At 46.7% G+C, this 19,949-nt stretch overlaps 1 protein-coding gene across 1 annotated transcript; it reads left to right on the top strand.

The window, feature by feature from the left end:
* The first annotated feature begins 5,074 nt into the window (after window positions 1–5,074).
* LOC120700619 lies at window positions 5,075–19,642 on the top strand. Its single transcript, XM_039984867.1, has 4 exons — window positions 5,075–5,143; window positions 17,824–18,005; window positions 18,361–18,443; window positions 18,660–19,642. Exons 1-4 carry the CDS (start codon window positions 5,075–5,077, stop codon window positions 18,698–18,700), a joined length of 375 nt encoding a protein of 124 aa, XP_039840801.1. The 3' UTR covers window positions 18,701–19,642.
* Window positions 19,643–19,949: the final 307 nt, after the last annotated feature.

Here is a 19,949-nt window from a genome sequence, read left to right on the forward strand (position 1 = left end):
TTTGTGAAACTCTATACTTGTATGAATATTCTAAAATGTTCCTAGTCGGAGTTCATGTGAGGACACACATAAATATTAGACTAGCACATGTATTAGTTGATTGACTACATTTCACAAGTCATGGACATGGGGATGTCAAACTAATAATGTGGGCTCATGTGAGACATGAGACTGAACTGACCCAACACGAAATGATGACTTCTCATTACACAATATGTACGCTGTGTCCTAAGACCTGATATCGTCGTATGTACTCAAGATGTGAACCAACTTACTTAGGAGCCATCAAACGCTGCACCGTAACAGGGTAGTCATAAAGGTGGCTTTCGGATTTGTCAAGAAGCATGTTGTGAGACATAGTCGGTCAAAATGGGATTTGCCCTTCTCTACAAGAGAGAGATATCTCTGGGCCCCTCAAGTGATTCGGATCAGAAAATGCATGGCCATGCCGGGGTTAAGAGTTAACCATGGATTCCGAATCACAGGATCGAGAAAGAGTGGTCGGCTTTAAGCTAGACCAAATATCATGAGCCAAAGGGAACAACATGTATATGATATTGTGGCGGCTCGTCTGATATGATCTTTGTGTGCGTATAGGAGTTGACATGTCTTGGTAGAGGCCACTATCTACTATTGGGCCGAGTAAGAGTACACGGGCCATATCTATTCGCATGTGAGCCCATAGGGTCACACACTTAAGGGAAAGAAGCCTGATAAGGATGAGATCCGAATTAGACTGGACTTAGGTGCACTAATGGGCCATTTAGGTACAAAAGGGGGCACCCAAGGTGGGGCCCAAGGCAGCCCACCTAAGGGGCTATATAAACAGAGGAGGGGGAGCCTAAAACCCCTAACCCTTTCTACTATTCACATAGATGAACAGTACCATGCACAGTAACGACGCATTATAGTAGCGCCCCCTCCCTGTTCCTCCTCCTCGTGCATTTAGCCCTAGTTCGTTCTCGCGGATCTAGCAATCTGGAGTGCGAAGCTTCTTCCCGTACGTGTGGACTTCGTGGAGGTGCTGCGCTTGCTCACAAGGATGAGCTGTTCGTGAGGAGGTTCACGCAACTGCACTGCCGGCTTCTATCTGCACTACGCCGACGCGCTACAGAATTTCCGCAACCGCGCGTCTAGTGGTAATCCCGTGATCTATAACTGCAGTAATCCTGGTTTATGCGGTAGAAAATTTTTGTTTTTGCTACCCCATATTCCTACACCGTGCCTCCACACCAGAAGGAAATGATGTGGACATAACTGAAGGATATGTTCACATTCCCGGAAGGAGTCAATGAAGAACTTGTGAAGCAGTGTGCCTTGAAGAAGATGGCCCTTGCATTAGCAACATTCAAGAAAAAGTTGTTCTCCAATTACATCAAGAAGGATAAGGAACCGGACTGGAACAATTTTTCTCAAGTTAAACCTAATTGGGAGGACTTTAAATAGTATAAGCTATCTGAGGAAGCACAAGAAAAATATGCACAAGCCAAAAGGAATGCGAGAAACAAAAAGTACAGCCACCACCTTGGGGCAGATGGGTACAGGAAGGCGGTAAAGAAATAGCAGAAGACGGAGCAAGACCTTATGGATAGAGGCATCCGGCTGGCGACTTGGGAATGGCCGGATAGATCGAAGTGGTGGTTATTTTCTAACGGTGTGTCACTTAACCCAACGGATGGAACTTTGGTCGTCCCTGGGAATATGGAAGAAGTGGCCCGCGATCTGGTCATAGCAATAGATGAGGCAAAACAAGGAACATTCCAGCCTCAAAGAGAGAACGATGAGCTGACCAGGGCGTTAAAGAATCCTGAACACCCTGGATGAGCCCGCGGCATCGGCGTGGTCCCATGGAAAGTTGCTTGGGCCTGAGATAGCTCATATAAGACTCATCGAAGGAGCAAGGTTGAACAGGACGAAAAATCCGTGCTATACAAGAAGAGATGAATAAAAAAAAGTTGCGTCACTGGAATCTCAGACGGACGCAAAGGTCAATGAGGCAGTGCAGCATGCTCTGAGCCAAAGGACCATCGGTGCCCCACAGGCGCAGGATGTCGTGATAAGCCTGGCCGACCAGCGACGCATCAGTTGTGCATCCACAGCGGTGCCCAATGTACAAGCTGAGGCACCACCACCAGAGCAGCAGAGGTACCCAGTCGATGATATCACCATCCCAACAACATGCGAGCTCCATGTGCGAGTAAAGAATATATCTATTCAGGTAGCACACGGGTCTGCCCTACCCCTGAATCCTGCTAGTACAATTCAAGGAATGCCGATACCCCCTGGCTACGCCTCCGTCACAGTTGAGCAGATAGTTGAACCGACCCATATTAATGAGAATCTCGAGCTCGATTTTGTTGGAGGTGATGGAGAGAATACGTTGGCAGACACACTACAAGGGATTGTTCTATGGCGCAAGGCCGACATCAAACTGACTGCGAACAACAAGGCTCCCGTGGATCTGCCTCCCTCAGCACCATCTCCGCTTGACTATGGTAATGTTGATCGCGATCCAACTCCCTCACCTGAGCAGAGGGCTGGTAGTACTCCAACTCCTCCGCCACCGGAAGGAAAAGGAAAGAAAAAGACAACATCCCTCCCACTGCCTGGACCCACAAACAAGAAGCAGAAAAGGGTTTAAAAGAAGATAGGCCCTAAGAAGAAATTAGCTTATGAGCTGACCCAAGAGGAACTTGACGAGGAAGTGGATCGCGAGGTCAAAGAACATTTCAAATCTAAAGTCCAAGAGAAGAGGGTACCGGTAGATCGAGAAATAGCAGTCAAGGTCTACTCATGCTTGAACAACCCACCAGGACAGAAACAACTACCCTCGGACTTTGATCGCACGCTGATAAAGGCACAGCAGCAGAGAAAAAAAAGAAATGTGGAAAGACTGTTCCTCAGCTAGGCTCAGTACACAAGCAACTAGAGCCCCTCCCGGTGGGGAAGCAACCAAATGAACAAGAGGCGGAATTTCTTCGCGAAACTGGATTCACGCTTGATCAGGCAATAGGGACGGCAGATATCCTAATTGCTGAAGTTGTTGCCATTCCATTCAAGCTTGGAAAACCTCTTGTCACTGAGGAGGACGAGATCAAACTAGGCACACAGATGTTCAATTTACACAGATGGTACATGCGCATGTCCAACGAAAAAATGGATATGTTTGGAGTTAAGTATCGCGACCATGATTTCTATCGTGGGGAGGACGACTTCTGGGTCTACTTCAAAGATCTACATGCCATATATCATTGACAAGCCCTAGACGTCTCTATCATCACCATTTGGGTTCTGTAAGTATCAAAAAAATTTAGATTGTCATCAACGTAAATAACTCTGTGCACTTCATAATTTGTATTTTATCATTCAGTATGGAGCTTCAAAGATGCCGGAAAGAAGGATGGCATCATCAGGTGGGCTTCATGATGCCGTTGATAATCAACCAGAAAACTCTTAACGACAACTACAAGGAGACGTGTCAAAACATATACCATGCCCTGATGCGCCAACATTACAAATCTTATATAATGATACCCTACAACTATGGGTAAGTCTTGGTTGAGTAAAACCTCTTTTATATTCCTAAATAAATGCTAAGTCTAATATGGAGAAGAACAAGGACTAAAGCTTGAAAAAGGAGAAGAAGAGAGAAAATTCAGAGTTTTTCCTTTCTGTTTTAGACAGACCGGTCTGACCGGTCTAATGGACCGGTCTGACCGGTCTGTGCTTTGGAGCTCTGAAATTTGTAATAATCTCGTACTTTATCTAGTTTGTGGACTTGAGTACATTTGTATTGTGTGTTAATGAGTGTAATAGACTTAATCATTCTATCTAAGTGATATTGTGATAGTGTGATGCAAATTGTTTGATGTAATGTTTTTTGGCTGGCTGTCTGGGGCAGACCGGTCTGACCGGTCGGCACCAGACGGAGCCACTTTCTTTTTATTTTGATGAACTGAGTTATCCTGTCATATGCATCACGTGTAGAATTTTTGTGTAGGCGCACATACACTTTTTCACCCCACGGATGCTGAGATTTAAGGGGAGTTCCATCTTTCGTTGATTTGTGCAACATTGGCATGTGAGGCCAAATTTGTTGAGTTTTATTCATTTGCACAAATTAAAGGGGAGCTCAAATTAAATCTGAGAATTCATAAAGAGTTATTGAATATCTTTTTGTAAGCTTTAATCGGTTTGTCATTAATCACCAAAAAGGGGGAGATTGAAAGAGCATCTAGGCCCCCATTGGGTTTTGGTGTATTGATTGACAACACGATTAAAGAACTAACTTGTTGGCATGAGATTATGAGCAGGTATTTAATTTGTGGAATGATAGAGCTCATGTATTGCAAGCAAATGTGTATGTCCCATTGGCAATCATTATATGTGACAAGCTAGAATGAGAAAGAAAAATAGAAAAGCAAGGTATTCATGTTTGATATGAAAGGCTCTAATATATTGTTGTAGTTTGTTAGTTAATGTGGGACTCAAAGTGGCAAGCAAAGTTGTAAAAGAAAATTGAGAGCAAGGTACTCATGATTGACATGAAGGCTCCAATATCAATTAAAGGCTTGTTCGACTTTTGATGGAATTCATATGACAAGTAAAGGTTATGAGAATGAGACATAATATGTTGTTGCATAGTATCAAATTAGAAAGACTTGTCATATGAGATGAATAATTATTGTCAAGGGAAGCAAGCAAGAGAAAAGTGAATGAGACATGAGTTGATGTGCATATGTTGTCTCAAATTGGAAAGCTTGCATATGAAATTAAATGGTGAATTTATTTTGGTAAAGAAGATTTCATGCATGACACAAATCAATGTGAAGTTCAAAATGAACGGCTAGGATGAAGGTAGAGAGGACCGAAAGGCGTGTTTCAAGAGGCTACGCAAGCGTTGGCTTGGGGGGAGCAAGGAAACCGATACGGGTCAAAATACCGGTGATCCTAGAGTCATGGAGAGCTCTATGTTGAAGAATGTCATTACTTGGTAAATGGATGTGACTTGTGAATCAAAGATGGATTTCATTTTTATATGAAGGAAGATTCAAAGTCACCAACTCAAGCAGGCATGCTCACTGAAATTGAAGATGTTGTCAACCTCAAGATATTGATTGAAGAAGTTCGGCTTGATCAAGACGTGAAAGCTCAAGTGTTGTGCATATCATTTTATATGAACTTGATTATAGAATGTCGTACTATTAAGGGGGATGCAACATTAGTGGGTTGATATTACCAAAAGTGCTCATAGCTATCCCAAGAGAAAAAAATTAAAGAGAAACACTTGGAGCAGAAAAACCTAGGGGGACCGGTCTGACCGGTCCAGCCGACCGGTCTGACCGGTCGATTCCAACGGCTAGTAAAATCAAACCGACCAGTCTGACCGGTCTTGGGGACCGGTCTGACTGGTCTTGGGGACCGGTCTGACCGGTCTGACTCTGATAGAGCAATGGCTAGTTTTTGAGAGAGGGGTATTTATACCCCACACCCTCACCCATTCGTGGGTACTGATGCCATTACATTCCAGAGCCATTTCTAAGCATTGAAGAGCACTTGAGAAGTCCTCCCCAATCTCTCTTTGTGAGATTAGAGTGAATCAAGACTAGATCCTTGAGTTGGGTTGAGTGAAACCTTTGCTAAGAGAGCAATTTGAGCAGTGAGAGCATAAGCCCTAGCTTGAGCACTTGCGGTTGCGTCGCCAACTCAATTGAAGCTTTTGTTACTCTTGGAGGTGAAGCCTCCTAGACGGCTAGGCGTCGCCGGCTAGCTCCCAAGCTTGTGGTGAGCAGCGGCAAGTTTGTTGCAGCAGCGATTGTGTGCCACGAGGGCACATGATCATCTAGTTGAAAGGAGGAGATAGCTTGACCTTGTGGTCGTCATAAGCTTCCTCAACGGAGAGTAGGATTCACACGTGGTGAACGTGGTGGATCCGAACTTCGGTGAAACAAATCACTGCGTCTTCTTTGCATCTTCCTTATTTGGTTTGCCTCACTATTGATCTCTAGCTATATTCGTGCTTCCGCTTCGATCTACTCGGTTGTGCTATTTCTGTGTGTGCAGGGTTGTAGAATATATTCATTGACACCTACAGAAGCACCACACCAAGTTGCTTTTGTTCTAGAGCGCGTAAAGGGGACAATTAACTCTGTTTGTGTAGGTTCTGCATAGTACCAGTCTGACTGGTCTGTTCAACCGGTCTGACCGGTTGGTGGCTGACATCTGTGTTAAGTGTTTTAATCTGCAGGTTTTGCAGAAAACGCCTATTCACCCCCCTCTAGGCGACATCACGTGTTTAAGATCCTTTCAACTGGTGATGACTGGAGTATGGGGCCATTTAGTTCCCAAACCAAAATTTTTTGGGTGTCACAGCAACAGTTTGACCAGATGTCGGGAGGGCGTTTCGGACACTAATTAAAAAACTAATTTCAAAACTCACCTGGAAACCGCGAGACGAATCTTTTGAGGCCTTTGACCGCATTATCAGCACATGCGGGTTACTGTAGCACTTATGGCTAATCATGCACTAATTAGGCTTAAAAGATTCATCTCGTCGTGTACATCCAAACTGTGCAATTAGTTTTGTTGTTTAATTACATTTAATGCTCCATGCATGTGTCCAAAGAGGAAAGCACAAATTTCGAGGAGAAAATTTTTTTGGAACTAAACGCCCCCTATGATGTATGCATCAACGTATCCGCGCGGCGCACGCCCACCAGGGGCCACTGGGCCAGTGCTGCGTCGAGGAATTCCTCGTCTGCAACAGTCGCTCAGATCGGCGGATCGCGCACGCGGGTCGAATTTCGCCGTCTCCGAGCCCCACCCCCCTCGATTTTCTTCCACGCATTGCCTCGCCGCCGCCGCCGCAGGCCGTACAGGTGCTGGTACGGTGCCCCGCCGGCCCCGCGCACATTCTTCGCGTCTAGATGAGCCCCGGCAGGTGGCAGCCGCCTCACCTCCTCAGCCTGTTCGCTTTCAATAGCTAAGAAAAAAGAGATGGCCTGCCGGCCAGGCGGGCGGCAGTGCGGTCACTCTGTTGCGTGCCATGATCGTTGGGCTGCCAGGAACCCACAGATGGTCTCGCGCGTGCGGCCAAGGAAGACCGAGGAGTGAGCCTGAGGCCGAGCCCTCCTACGGTCCAGCTTCAGATGGCAACAGGTCTAAACCCACTGGGTTTACCCATCCCAAAGCCATACCCGTGAATCAAAAGTCTGCCCGTTTAAAACCCCACGACTCGTCACGGGTACAGTTTTGTGCCCAAACCCGTGCCCGCTCGGGTTTCGGGTGACCCGTGCGTTGCCCGTGCCCGACAGTACCACTGCGATGTCAGAGCTGTTAGCTGGGCAAAGGTTGAGTTGAGAGCTGGCCGCGCATGGAGGTTGAGCTGAGGGTGCGCCACACGTGAGGGCCGGCGCGCCGCCAGGGCGGCGACAGTGGTGCGGCCTGGCACGCGGTCACGGCAGCGAGGGCGCGAGTGGCCGGGCGCGCGGATACCGCGGCGAAGGTGCGGATCGCCGGGCCCTCGTTGCGGACGAAGGTAGGCAACGCGAAGGCCGAGCGCATGACAGCCAAGGGCCGGTGAGAGCACGAGCCGGCGCGGCCACACGGCGCGAGCGCACACGAAGCGCGGGGCGAGCAAGCGGCCGAGCGCATGCCGCTATGTGAGCACGCGCCGCCGTGCGAGCCACTAGGCGAGCACGCGGATGCGCCGCTGCAAGTGGCCAGTGTGGGTGGTGGGAAACTGAGAAAGGATTAGTCTAGGGTTTGGGAGTGCCCATTGGATTATATACTTGTCTAATTGGGCCAGGCTGGTTCTTGGGTTGTGTACATGTCTAGTTGCGTCTTTTTCTTTTTTATATTTAAAAAATAAAAATTTCAAAAATATATATCCATTTTGAAAAATTTCGAAAATGGGCCCCGGTCGCCCGCCCCAGGGGCGACAGGGGTCCTGTCGCCCAAGCAACGGGCGACAGGACCTCAATGTATTTTTTTTTGAATTTACAAAGAGGTCCCTGGCCGGGGGTGTGTGGAGGGAGGGGGTCCTGTCGCCCCCCCCCCAACGAGCGACAGGGGCCTGTCCCCCCCCCCCCCCCACGGGCGACAGAGGGTCTCCCACCCTATATAAGCCCTGCCCTCCATGCCTCCATTCCCTTCTCATTTGAGCCCAAAAATTACACCAAAAATTCAGAAAAAAGAGAGGGGCGAGGAGAAGAAAAGCGGCGAAGCTCTGCCGAATTGCGCACTTGTGATCTACCGGTAACTTCCGTATGAATCCATTGATATTGTATAACAATTTAATTTAATTAGCGGATTAGCTGAATTAGATTTGGTGCTTTAGAACACTCGTTTAGTATTACAATTTCAGTACTATTACAGACTTGTTTTTAAATTAATTATGAATTAGAATAGAATTATGACAGTATCTTATTGATATTGCAGCATAAGGCAACGGCTGCCTCCAATTGTGGAGGATTTTCATGGACCGAAGAAAAATCTAGATAATACTTGATATCATGACCCATCTTGTTATCAGTAAGAAGTTGGATCCGTTAGCGGATGGTATGATAGAGATGATTTTGTCCAAAGTAGTAGAGTTTAAAGATTTCACATTATTTCGAGGTATTACAATGCAAGATGTAAAGGGACACCTGCTAGAACGTCGGAAGATATACATGAGAGTATGTGAACTAGCGAATCATCCTAATATCATTGGATTCTTACAAAGTTCTTGTGAGATATGGATGCGGCCAGAAGTGTATGAGATGCACATTAAGGTAACTCTCATTCAGTTCTAATCCCGTCCGTCATTTGGAATCCATATTTATGAAACAGTAACATTGTTGTTTAATTATATGCTAGGATTACCCCGAGGACACGGAGTTGATTAACAAATCGATACCAAATTTCCGTAAATTGGTATGTATCTTCGGTTGACTTATGCTGCAAACTAGACGAAGGAGGTGGATAAGATCTTCGGGTGATAGTACTTGGCCTGCGCAAGAACAGATGACCGGAGGTTCGTCGAGTCATGCTGCAGCACCTCAAGCACCAACTTGTGTTAACTGGGATGACGACATGGATGACTTCATGCCCCCCAAACCATGGCCTCCAACATATGATGTTCCTCCCCCTTTATATGAACCTAGAACCAGAAAATAGACAAAGGGAAAGGCAAGAGGTTCATCAAGTCATGTTGCACCACCTACAGCACAAACTTGTGTTAATTGGGATGACGACATGGATGACTTCATGCCCCCCAAACCATGGCCACCAACACAAGATATTCCTCCCCCTGTACATGAACGTAGATCCAGAAAAGAGAGAAAGGGAAAGCCAAGAGGTTCGTCGAGCCATACTACACCACCTGCAGCACCTCCATCTGCCAACTGGGATGACGACCTAGATGATTTCATGCCATGATCTATAACATATGATGTTCATCGGTTTAAGATGTATTCGTATTTAGTATTGTTAATGTTGTATTATGCTTGTATGTATGTCTCGTACCTAATTTGCATTCACTGGACATGTACATTATGTCGAGTTTGAATCGTACTTAGTCGTAATGGAGCATCGAAGCATAAGCATACCATCTATCGTATGTAATGGAAAATATGAGAGTGATCAGAGGCGAACGTTGAAGTGTACAAATAAGCGGTCCACAGCTATCTCATTACAAATAAACATCAGAGATACAAACATCGGATATATCTAACCACCCCTAGGGCGTCGGACCCTCTTAGCCCTCTGCTGGGAACGGACATGGCCCTCGCAGTAGGTGTGATGATCCGGAGACCTCACCTGTCGCTCAGGACGCAAAGAGGGCTGCAGTGTCTGCTGCTAAGAGATCCCATGTGGTGCTCCTCCTAGCTGTGAATACCCCAAGACATCGGAGTCACCGTGCGCGCCAGGTGAGTCTGGAGTCAAGCTGTCGAGTTCGTCTAAGGTGACACCCTCGTTATCTGGAACGAACGTACTCGAAACAAACCCTACGTAACATATAAACATAAACCAACATATGTTGCGTGGTAAATTAGTGAGTGTATTGAGAGAGTGTTTTGTACCAGGTCGAAAGGAGGAAGAAGGTCCGGCGCCCGCATCAGGGTAGATTTCTACGCATAAAATGCGGATGTTAGCGTACGCTCGTGTTCTTCGTCATGACATGTAGAAACCGAAAAACGAAACATAAACTAACCTGTGTAGGCCGGTATCTGTGGCCCCGGTACCATCCCTGGATACGGTCCGCCAACTGGTGGTGCCCCTCTAAACATTCCAGTATGGCCGAATGCAGTAGCTGGATCGTATCCTGTTAGTGATATTAGTAAATATGTAGCAACACTTGATCTAATTTTAAAGAGATATCTATGTTACCTGCAGTTGTGTAGTACTGAGACGTCGGCCGGTGCACGATCGCCGGACACGGGAACGACGACGAGGCCTGGGACGACCCGTGGCTGTCTTCATACTACACACGGCTTCCCAAGTTGTGCAGTACTGAACGCAACTGGTCACGCAGCCTCGACCATGCCTCTGTCTGCTCAAACTGGGTCATTGGGGATCCGGCACGTACCCTCATCAGGTAAGTCGAGCAGCCCATCTCCATCATGTTGCAAAGGCGAAACTGCATCCATTGAGTAAAGGAACAGTTAGTAACACATGAATTATCTTATGAATATTAATATATATATGAAAATATGATCAAGAGACTCACCGCGCCAGCTAGTGCCTACACGTGGTGCCGGGCATAGCCATCCTGAGGCCTCGCCTGGTGTGGCTGCGGGTGAGTGTCAACATAAACCAGACGAGCCCGAGTCCGGGGTAAGTAATAGGTGAGGTAAGCCCTAAAGGAGCTGTCTGTGTGTGTGTGGACCAGTGCTCGTTTGCCTGTTCCCATTGGTCCACCCACGGCTGCATCTTGGTGAGCCAATCAGCAGAGCATGGCAAGCCACTCCTTGACAACCTACATGAATGTATGAGCCAAGTTCATTCATAATTACCTGTGGTCCTGGTGACTGACACGCTCTAACGTGGTGGGCACCGGAAACTCCTGGCGCTGCCCAAACTGTCTCCTGACTCTCCAGGGGCAATATGCCTCAACCGCGATGTCGTAAACCAGGACGGTTGTAGTAAGCCACATGCTCGCATTCACGGAGCAGTGCGAAGACAGGCCTGCTGGTGCACGGGTAGCCACAGCCTCTGGACTGTAAGGCTCCCAGACAACGTCCTCGGGCGTCAGCATGTCGAGCTCCGAAACAAACTTAGGATATGCGCGTTTAACCTATGCATGCGCTCAGGACCTCTGCAGTCCGAATAAGTAAAATTAAAAGTGCGCTAATGCATCGTGTAACAATGAATAACAAAATTAGATTTGTTGCGAACATACCTGACGCCAGATCCAGAGAGTTCCCATAGTGGGCCTGTCGTCCTCCTCGTCGCCGTACATGGCATCGTGGTAAGGCTCGTGGCTGACGATGGGCCGACCAACGGCTAGCCTCTCGTACGACCAAAGTTGCAGCAGTATTGGGCACCCCGCCAGGATAGCGTTCCCATGTGTCTTCCTGCAGCCGTCGCAGAGTCCACGGTAAGTGGCTCCAAGTACCGCCTCACCCCAGCTATAGGGCGGTACGTCCTCGTCCCCATCCGCAATCTCCCGTGCATACGGAAGGAGAAACCTATCGACCGAGTTGCCATGAGTGTTGTTGAACATGATGTAACCAAACAACCAAAGTAGGTACGCCTCCAGCGATCTGGTCACACTGTACTCGTCGGCATCCGCAGCCAACAGGGTAGGCTGCATAAACAATTAAGATTAATGGTTTCAACTGACAATGCAACATGTGAATTGTAACAATTAAACTTAAATATGCAATGAATACGTACTGTAAACTGTAGGAACTAGGTCTTCGAAGGACCTGCTGCTCGCGGGTGCGGGTTGATAGGACCTGCTTCTTCCACGCGGTCAACCAAGGCAAAACGGGCCTCCAGGTCATCCTTCCACGAGGCCGCCACCACACGCGGACCTACAGCCTCCTCGACGATAGGCAGGCCGAGGAGGTAGGCCACGTCCTGCAGCGTAGGAGTCATCTCCCCACACGGTAGGTGGAACGTGTGTGTCTCCGGCCTCCATCTGTCAACGAGTGCCGTCAGGAGGGATCGGTCGAGCTGAACAAGCCCACCCTCGACAAGACGGCTCAGAGTCAGTAGACCGGACTCACGTAACCTGCAATAAACAAAATTGTCGAAACAAAGGAATACCAATGAATACATAAGTGATAAATAATAATATTTCATTACATACCTGTCAACCCAATCGTGGTGTATAGAGATCGCCTCCCCATGTGGACGAGGACGTAGCACCTCTAGGGCTCGGTGCTCAACTGCTGCAAAGAAAGACCTGTGGCTCGAGTCGATAACTGGGTCTAGCAAGGAGTCCATCTTCATACCTACATTCAAAAATATATGAGAATACATAGGTACATATATCTTCCATACAAACTGGACGCACGATATTTATACATTACAGATAGGTTCGATACAAACTGGACGCCCAATATTTATACATTACAGATATGTTCCATACAAACTGGACACACAATTACTACATATTACAGATATGTTCGATACAAACTCCACGCACGATTAGTATATAGGTACAAACTGCACACTGGTGGATCATAACACCGAGTGCCTTCCACGAGCAATTCTCGCCGATGGTCGTCTGAATGTAGGAGGTGCTCCATCTCTAGGATTTCCGGAAGGACCGACGTCAGCAGCATCGTGAAGTGCATTATGAGGACACTTCTTGTAGTTGCGACCCAATGCTCCACATTGGCTGCAACGCTTTTGTGCCTTGCTTGCTTCGGACTCGTCCATACCATTCCGAATACGACGTGTCTGACGGCGGCCTTTGCCTTCCTTAGTGGCTGGATCAGGAATAAACATCTTATCCTCATTATCCTGAATGAAAGGTCTCATTATTCCAATCCCGTATACCTCATGTCCCCAGGTGGACACGGCTGCTTCCTTGCTGAAGTAAGGTGAAACAAATACTCCTGGCTGCAACCCAAACTCTACACATGCCGCAATGAGATGCGAGCATGGCAAATGCAATAACTTAGGCTTCATGCAGGAGCAGAAGGCTTTGCCATCTACTGTAATCAAACTCTCCTGTACCACCCTATCTCTACGGATACCACGACCAGTTCTATCCTTCCATAGAACCTCAAATCTATGCTCCATTGTACTTGTCGATATGACACGGTGCAGTTTGGCCTTTTCAATCTTCTGTTGCATATATTGTGTCACTCTTGTGCAAAACTAAATTTGGGGGTTGCTGATGTTTATGCTTGCAGCCATGTAACGCTCTCTGAAATACTTCATGCACCCATACATGATGAACTTAACAATTCCCACAAGAGGAAAGGCACGACAAGAACGCATAACAATATTGAAACACTCTGCATGGTTCGTTGTCTGAATACCATACCGTATTCCGTTGGTATCATAAAAGAATGACCATTTCTCCTTAGGTGCACCTTGAATCCAGTGTGAAAATGGCTTCTCAATTGAATCCCTAGCCTCTGCAGCCTGACTCGTGCTTGTTCCTGATGCCCTTACCTTCACTAGCTCTGCAGTCAACTGATCAAGCATCTGCCATAATGCATTGAATTTTCTCTGTTGATTTTGGGTGCACAACCTCTTAAACATGTTCTTAAGATCCTTGTTCTTGAAGTGGTCATAGAAATTTGCACCCATATGCCTAATGCACCACCTGTTTTGGACATCGGGCCACAATGGAGGCATTGTCGCAGTTCCACGTTGCAATTTCAGTATTGATTGTAGCAGACCTGCATGCTTATCACTAATAAGGCACACATCTGGACGTGCAGCAACAACATGAACCTTCACTCGTTCAAGGAACCAATACCAATTGTCTAAGTTCTCATTCTCAACAAATGCAAATGCGAGCGGAACTATTTGGTTGTTGCAATCTACCCCGATTGCGGTGAGTATCTGACATTTATACCTTCCAGTCAGAAATGTGCCATCAATGCAGATCACCGAAAGACAACACTGAAATGCCCTAACACAGGCACCTAGGCAAAAGAAGGCTCGTTGCAGAATGCTTTGCCCCCTAGTCACGGCTGGTACGAGGTATGTGTCATAAAAGCTTCCAGGATTTCTAGCAGCAACCTGGGATAACATACGAGGTAGGTTATCATATGATGCCTCGTATGTGCTGAACCGCATCTCGAACACCCTTTGTTTAGCCCGCCATGCCTTCAAATAACTAATGGTGTATTGGTAAGTCTGCTCAATGTGTCAAACAATCATTTTTGGCTCATAATTTAGGGAAAATTCGATTCATGCCACCACAACTCCGTGAAATTGGGTTTCATGTTCAAAATCATGCCACTCAATGGCATGGATTTCAACATGAAATCCAATTTCAAGAAGTTGTAGTGGCATGGATCCAACTGACCCCATAATTTAGGTTGTCCATAATCAACCCAAATATTTGCTTTGCAATAAAGTCGCATGATATATTGCGATGCGAGGGAAGAACTTCTGACAGCAAACAAGTGTGCTCTGTCACAATGGAACATTTCCAGTTCGACTTCCATTTTCCCTTGAATGCATGTACTTGCCATGGACATCCATCATTCACACACTTCACCTCATATTCTTTACTGCCAGACTTTACGACTCTAAATTCTTGTTTCAATGATATTGCCCATAGTCTCACAGCATCTTTTACGGCTTCAATGTTTGGATATGTTGCACCTTGCACTACCTCATTCCCTCTGTACTCCCACTCCTGATTTCGTACGTCTTCTACGACATGATTGCCAAAACCATGCTCCTTCCACTCTTTTGGCAATAAGTACTGCTCGTCATCAGATGAACCCTCATATTCTTCCATCTCCATTGCGGTTTGGTCTTCTGCCTCCATCTCGTCCACAATGCTATGTATCCTCTCTCCCTCATCAGCAAGGCCCTGTGGTCCGATGTTTTGGTTCTCTATCTCTTCTGACTCATCTTGCTCAACATAGTTGGTCTCTCTTCGAATACTCGGAGTTGCTTGATCTGCACCATGTTGGATTTCATTTTGTGTCTTCTCCCGGGTTTGAACAAGAATGGCCAGAGGCCACCCACGCTCTAGAGCTGCTTGCATGTACTTCTGCCAGTCATCAGTGCTGTGTATCATCATCAATTCCCATAAATCACTTTCTACCTCTCAATTAACAAGAGACTGGACAGTCATCACATGTGTCTCCGGATCAACACGGAACCCACACTGCAGCCACTTATATATGGAACCAAAACTCCTCTCCAGAGGTTTATCTATGGCACTAGATGTGCACTTAAAAGCAGAAAGATCTACTCCATTTGGCCCATACAAAATATTGTAGTCACCAAAAAATACTTGAAATTGCATCTTGCTCGACATATCTGTATATCACAGAATACTTATCGAGTTATACTCTTTACTTCACTACCTTATTCAATAATCCGTAAAAGCTAAGTATGGATTTCAACTACAACATATAAGTATTCATAAGTACGTGATGACACTCAAATTCTATACTGCATATGCGAAATTCGATTCTAAATCGTAATTAATTTATAAACACGTCTCTAATAGTACTGCAATTGTAATAATAAACGCGTAGTACTAATTTTCTAAACTAATTTACTACTACGTAACTAAAGTATCATTAAACTCCTACTTAAATGGTTCTACTATAGCACTAATTAAATTAAATTACTCTACAATACCAATGGAAAAATACATAAGTTAAATGTACTTACCTGCAGATTACAAGTGCGCAATCCGGCAGGGCTTCGCAGCTTCCCTTCTCCTCACCCCTCTCTTTTTTTCTGGATTTTTGGTGGAATTTTTGGGCTCAAATGAGGAGGGAATGGGGTCAAGGGCTTATATAGGGGGGGCAGAGCCGGTCGCCCAAGGGGGAGCGACAGGGGGGACGATAGGCCCCCCTTGCCCCCACGCGCCCCCGGTCAGGGACCTCTTTGCAAATTAGAAGGAAAAAATTACATTAAGGTCCTGTCGCCCCTGGGGCGGGCGACCAGGGTATATTTTCGAAATTTTTTGAAACGGACATATATTTTTGAAATTTTGAATTTTTTTAAATATAAAAAAGAAAAAACCGCGGTCTAGTTGGGCCAAGTCGGCTGGTTGTTTTGGGCTGAGATAAATCTAGTTTGACTAATGGACCGGGTTTTAAAAACCCATGGGTTTGCGGGTTCGTGTTTTATGTTCCCAGACCCGTGCCCGCAAACCCGACGGGTCTGACTTTTTACCCATTTGTAGACCCACGGGTCGAAAAATTGACCCAAACATGTGCCCTAATGGAGCAAAAACTCATCGGGTTTCGGGTTTCGGGTACCCGTTGCCATCCCTAGGTCCAGCGTTCACACCATCAACGTTCAATGCAGGTTCTAGAGACTGTACGGTGTGATGTAGGTTTAATGCCTTAATGGTACGGTGTATTTGTACGCTCCAGTGCTCCAGTTCGCTGTCACCAAGCTTCCCGGAAGTATAGCTATCTAGCCCTACTTCGAATCTTGCGGTCCATTCCATTAGGGTCTTTGCTTGGTTGGTGTCCTTGTTTCATCACAATGCAAGAAAGCCAAGTCTCTGATGATGGGACTAATAATCCATCCAAATCACAGTATATCACTTAAGAACATTAACTTTATACGTAGCGTTGCACTGTATTATCTGTATTATTGTCTACTAGGACACCAAAAGGATGTTATCGTCTTCGTGTTTGGATTCAAAACTTGAATGCAGTTTCTAGGGTTGGATCTCTACGAAAACTGAAAACAAAGTTTTCTCTTCTTTATTGCTGCGGTCATTCGGAGACCGCGCGACTGCGGTTGAAGTTACATTCTAGCCCAACACGGACGAAATGGGCACCTCTCCTCTTGCACGGGCCTTTACTTTATTGGGCTGGTGTGGAATCGGCCCAAATAAAAATGGGTCCAATATTGTCGGCGGAAAACACGGCCGCACAACAGCATCCAGCGAGCGAGCGAGCAACATTTTTATTTCTGCAGCATGGAATGGATCCTTGCATGATGCATCCCCATCTCGCCGCCGGCCGCCGCCCCTGACGGCGGAGCGGTGGATGATGGAACTGGTGGCGTGGGCCCGTCCACTTGCGCGAATCTCTAAACACGATTCTTGCACCAAAAGGTGAACAGCCAGCGTGGCCACATCGGCGCGGCACGCCTCGGCCGTCGGATCGGCCAATGGACGGCCTGGATCGCGCGTTACCTTGGTTTTTTTTGCAAAAAGAGCCCTCTGTTTAGATGAAATCAACCCGCAGTCCACGGAAGCGCGTAAGTTTTCCACAAAGCTCCTCAACCTCCCCTCCTCCCTCCCCGGCTGCGCCGCCCCGACCGCGACGCCCCTCCCCTCCTCCCTCCTCGAAGCCGCGGAGCTGTGCGGCGCGGACGGGCCTCGCTGCAGAGACGAGGCGGGCAGAGCAAGGGCGGACGGCGAGCGCGCGGAGCAAGGGCGGGCGGCCGGCAAGCACGCAGAGCAAGGGCGGACGGCGGCACGGCGGAGGCCCTCGCGGGGCGCGGGGAACGGGGGCCACCGAGCGCACTGCGGGGGAGTGGGCGCTCGTCGGGCGGCGAGCGCGCTGCGGGTGGCGTGTGGCAGCTGCGGCGGATCGATCCCCTTCCTCTCCCTTTCTCCCTCCCTCTCTGTCTGGCGGAGGAGGAGGAGCTGCAGCGCCGAGCTGTGCACCGGTCAGCCTCGTCGAGTCACCGCGCCGCCGAGCCTCCCATTAGGCCACCACGCCGTCGGTCCGCCTGCGCCACCGCGCCACGCCGAGCTACCCGCCGGGCCGCCGCGGAGAAGAACGGAGGAGGAGGAGCCGCAAAGTTGACCTACCCGACGAGTACCCGCGCCGAGCCACCACGACGCTGCGCTTCTTGCCCAGCTCCGTGCCCCCGAACAAATCCTACTACTCGTGAGTTTCAGCTCCCGATCTCCTCCGACAGATCCAATTCCCCATCAACTGCAGTTGTTATACAGAATTGGCTAGGGACGATTTGCTTCTATAGATAGGATTGCTTGCTCTGCTCCCCTTGAGATTCAGAACCACACATGGAGGATCTGGTGGATCATAGCAGCTGCATGTAGCTTTTGATGAGAAAAATTCCAAATTTCAATTGTTTCCTGGCATAAAACCTTTCACGAGAAAATGAGTGATGGGGAAGAAAACTGGGGGAATATCTTCCAGAATCCCTCATGTGTTGGAGAAGTTAAAATAAGCGGTGCTTCTGAATATTTGATCTCTGAAACATGTTTCTCATCTCTGGCAGGACGGCGATCATGGCGAAGGACGCCTTGGCCTTGATGGATCATTTGGGGTGGAAGAAAGCACATGTCTTTGGCCACTCTATGGGTCAGTCCTCCTTGGTCTGCTGCACGTTTCAATTTTGAGATAATTCTTTAACTATCACATACCATGGTATTATGCTATTTGTTATGAATCTAGAATTATTTTGCATCCCCTCTTTAGAATATAATCATATACTGGTACACACTGAAATGAAAATAACATACATTTGACAACTTATTCATGGAACTCTTCTGTACTTCTGTACTGTGTTGCTTTCAGGAATGTGTCAAGGGCATATCTTCAACAGGAATGCAATCTAATTGTGGTCTTGAAGGGCAAGTTAATGCATGCTGGACTCACAACATGATGACTACAAAAGAATTAGAGACAATACGCTCCGCTGGTTTTCTAATTTTAGTTATTCATGGAAGGTTAGTTTCTCTAACAGCAGATATTATATTCAGAGAATGGTACCATTTCACTTGACTTACATAATATGCACGTACGATATAATTGCACAATTGTGCAATGCAAAACATCTAGCAAAAAGGCTTCTTTCTACTGCTAGAATGGTACAACTTCATGGTGCAGCTCGTCTATCTTGCCGCTTGCCGAGCCCTCAGTTGTAGCCATGTATGTCCCCTTCTACCCACCACTGTCTATTAAGAGCACATATGCACAGCAAGTGTTCGCTATTTTGCCTCTATGAGATCATTGCTCAGTTTGAACCTGGAACATATGTACAAATGACTGCTATTATATTCATCACCTACAAATGGATATGGACCATTCCATTAGCTTAAATGATACATACAGTGTGTATATAGTTTTATCGACTCATAAATACTTTTAACCGCCAACTCTGGTCTCCACAACTTTGGATTATTTATTATCTGGGTTGATAATTTTACTTTTAGAAGTATTGAGGGTATGACACAAATGAAAATTAACTGAACAATGATTAGTTTAATATTTTGATCTCAGTTGAACAAAGGTTAATTTGGTGTCCATATGGTAAACCGCAATGGTCTCCTTGCAAAAGTCATACCGTGTACGCAAAGGACGGTATACATTCGCCGCCTTATGATTCAGATACGTCGTGTTTTCGATCATCTGTGCATTATGCTGGGCGAGGTTATTTCTACGGTACCTCTACAACCAAGAAAGCAACTGAATTCTCCACTGACGGTATGCATTAGAACTCTTGTAATTTCTCTGCACTCCTACAAGGCTTTGAATTTAACAGGTGTGTTGCTATACTCTGCATATGCTATCCATCTCACACTTAATTAGGGAGGGACCTAGGTGCAAAGCATTTGTCCTATTAAGTTTTGCATTTTATTTTATGTTTCAATCAGCTACAAGTTATAAAAGCTATGTAAAATCAAGATTCTCATAACTCGATCTATGGAATAGATGTATTCAAATTCAAATATTCAGCATTACAAATTCAGTTTCTGCATCTATATCCATTTTACATATTAATTTTTTAATCATTTACTTTCAAACACACTGCTCCAAATCTCAATTCCATCTGTATAATAATATTTGAGAAACCAAATCAAGCAA

The sequence above is a fragment of the Panicum virgatum genome, chromosome 3K (assembly GCF_016808335.1).
Source record: "Panicum virgatum strain AP13 chromosome 3K, P.virgatum_v5, whole genome shotgun sequence".
Classification (NCBI taxonomy): Eukaryota; Viridiplantae; Streptophyta; class Magnoliopsida; order Poales; family Poaceae; genus Panicum; species Panicum virgatum.

Excerpts from the sequence above, each read along its gene's own strand:
- LOC120700619 (XM_039984867.1), top strand. The coding sequence starts at position 5,075 with ATGCTCACTGAAATTGAAGATGTTGTCAACCTCAAGATATTGATTGAA. Across the intron at positions 5,144-17,823 it reads AAGTTCGGCTTGATCAAGAC|GCCACCACGCCGTCGGTCCG; the intron begins GTGAAAGCTCAA and ends GCCTCCCATTAG. Across the intron at positions 18,444-18,659 it reads TGTCTTTGGCCACTCTATGG|GAATGTGTCAAGGGCATATC; the intron begins GTCAGTCCTCCT and ends TGTTGCTTTCAG.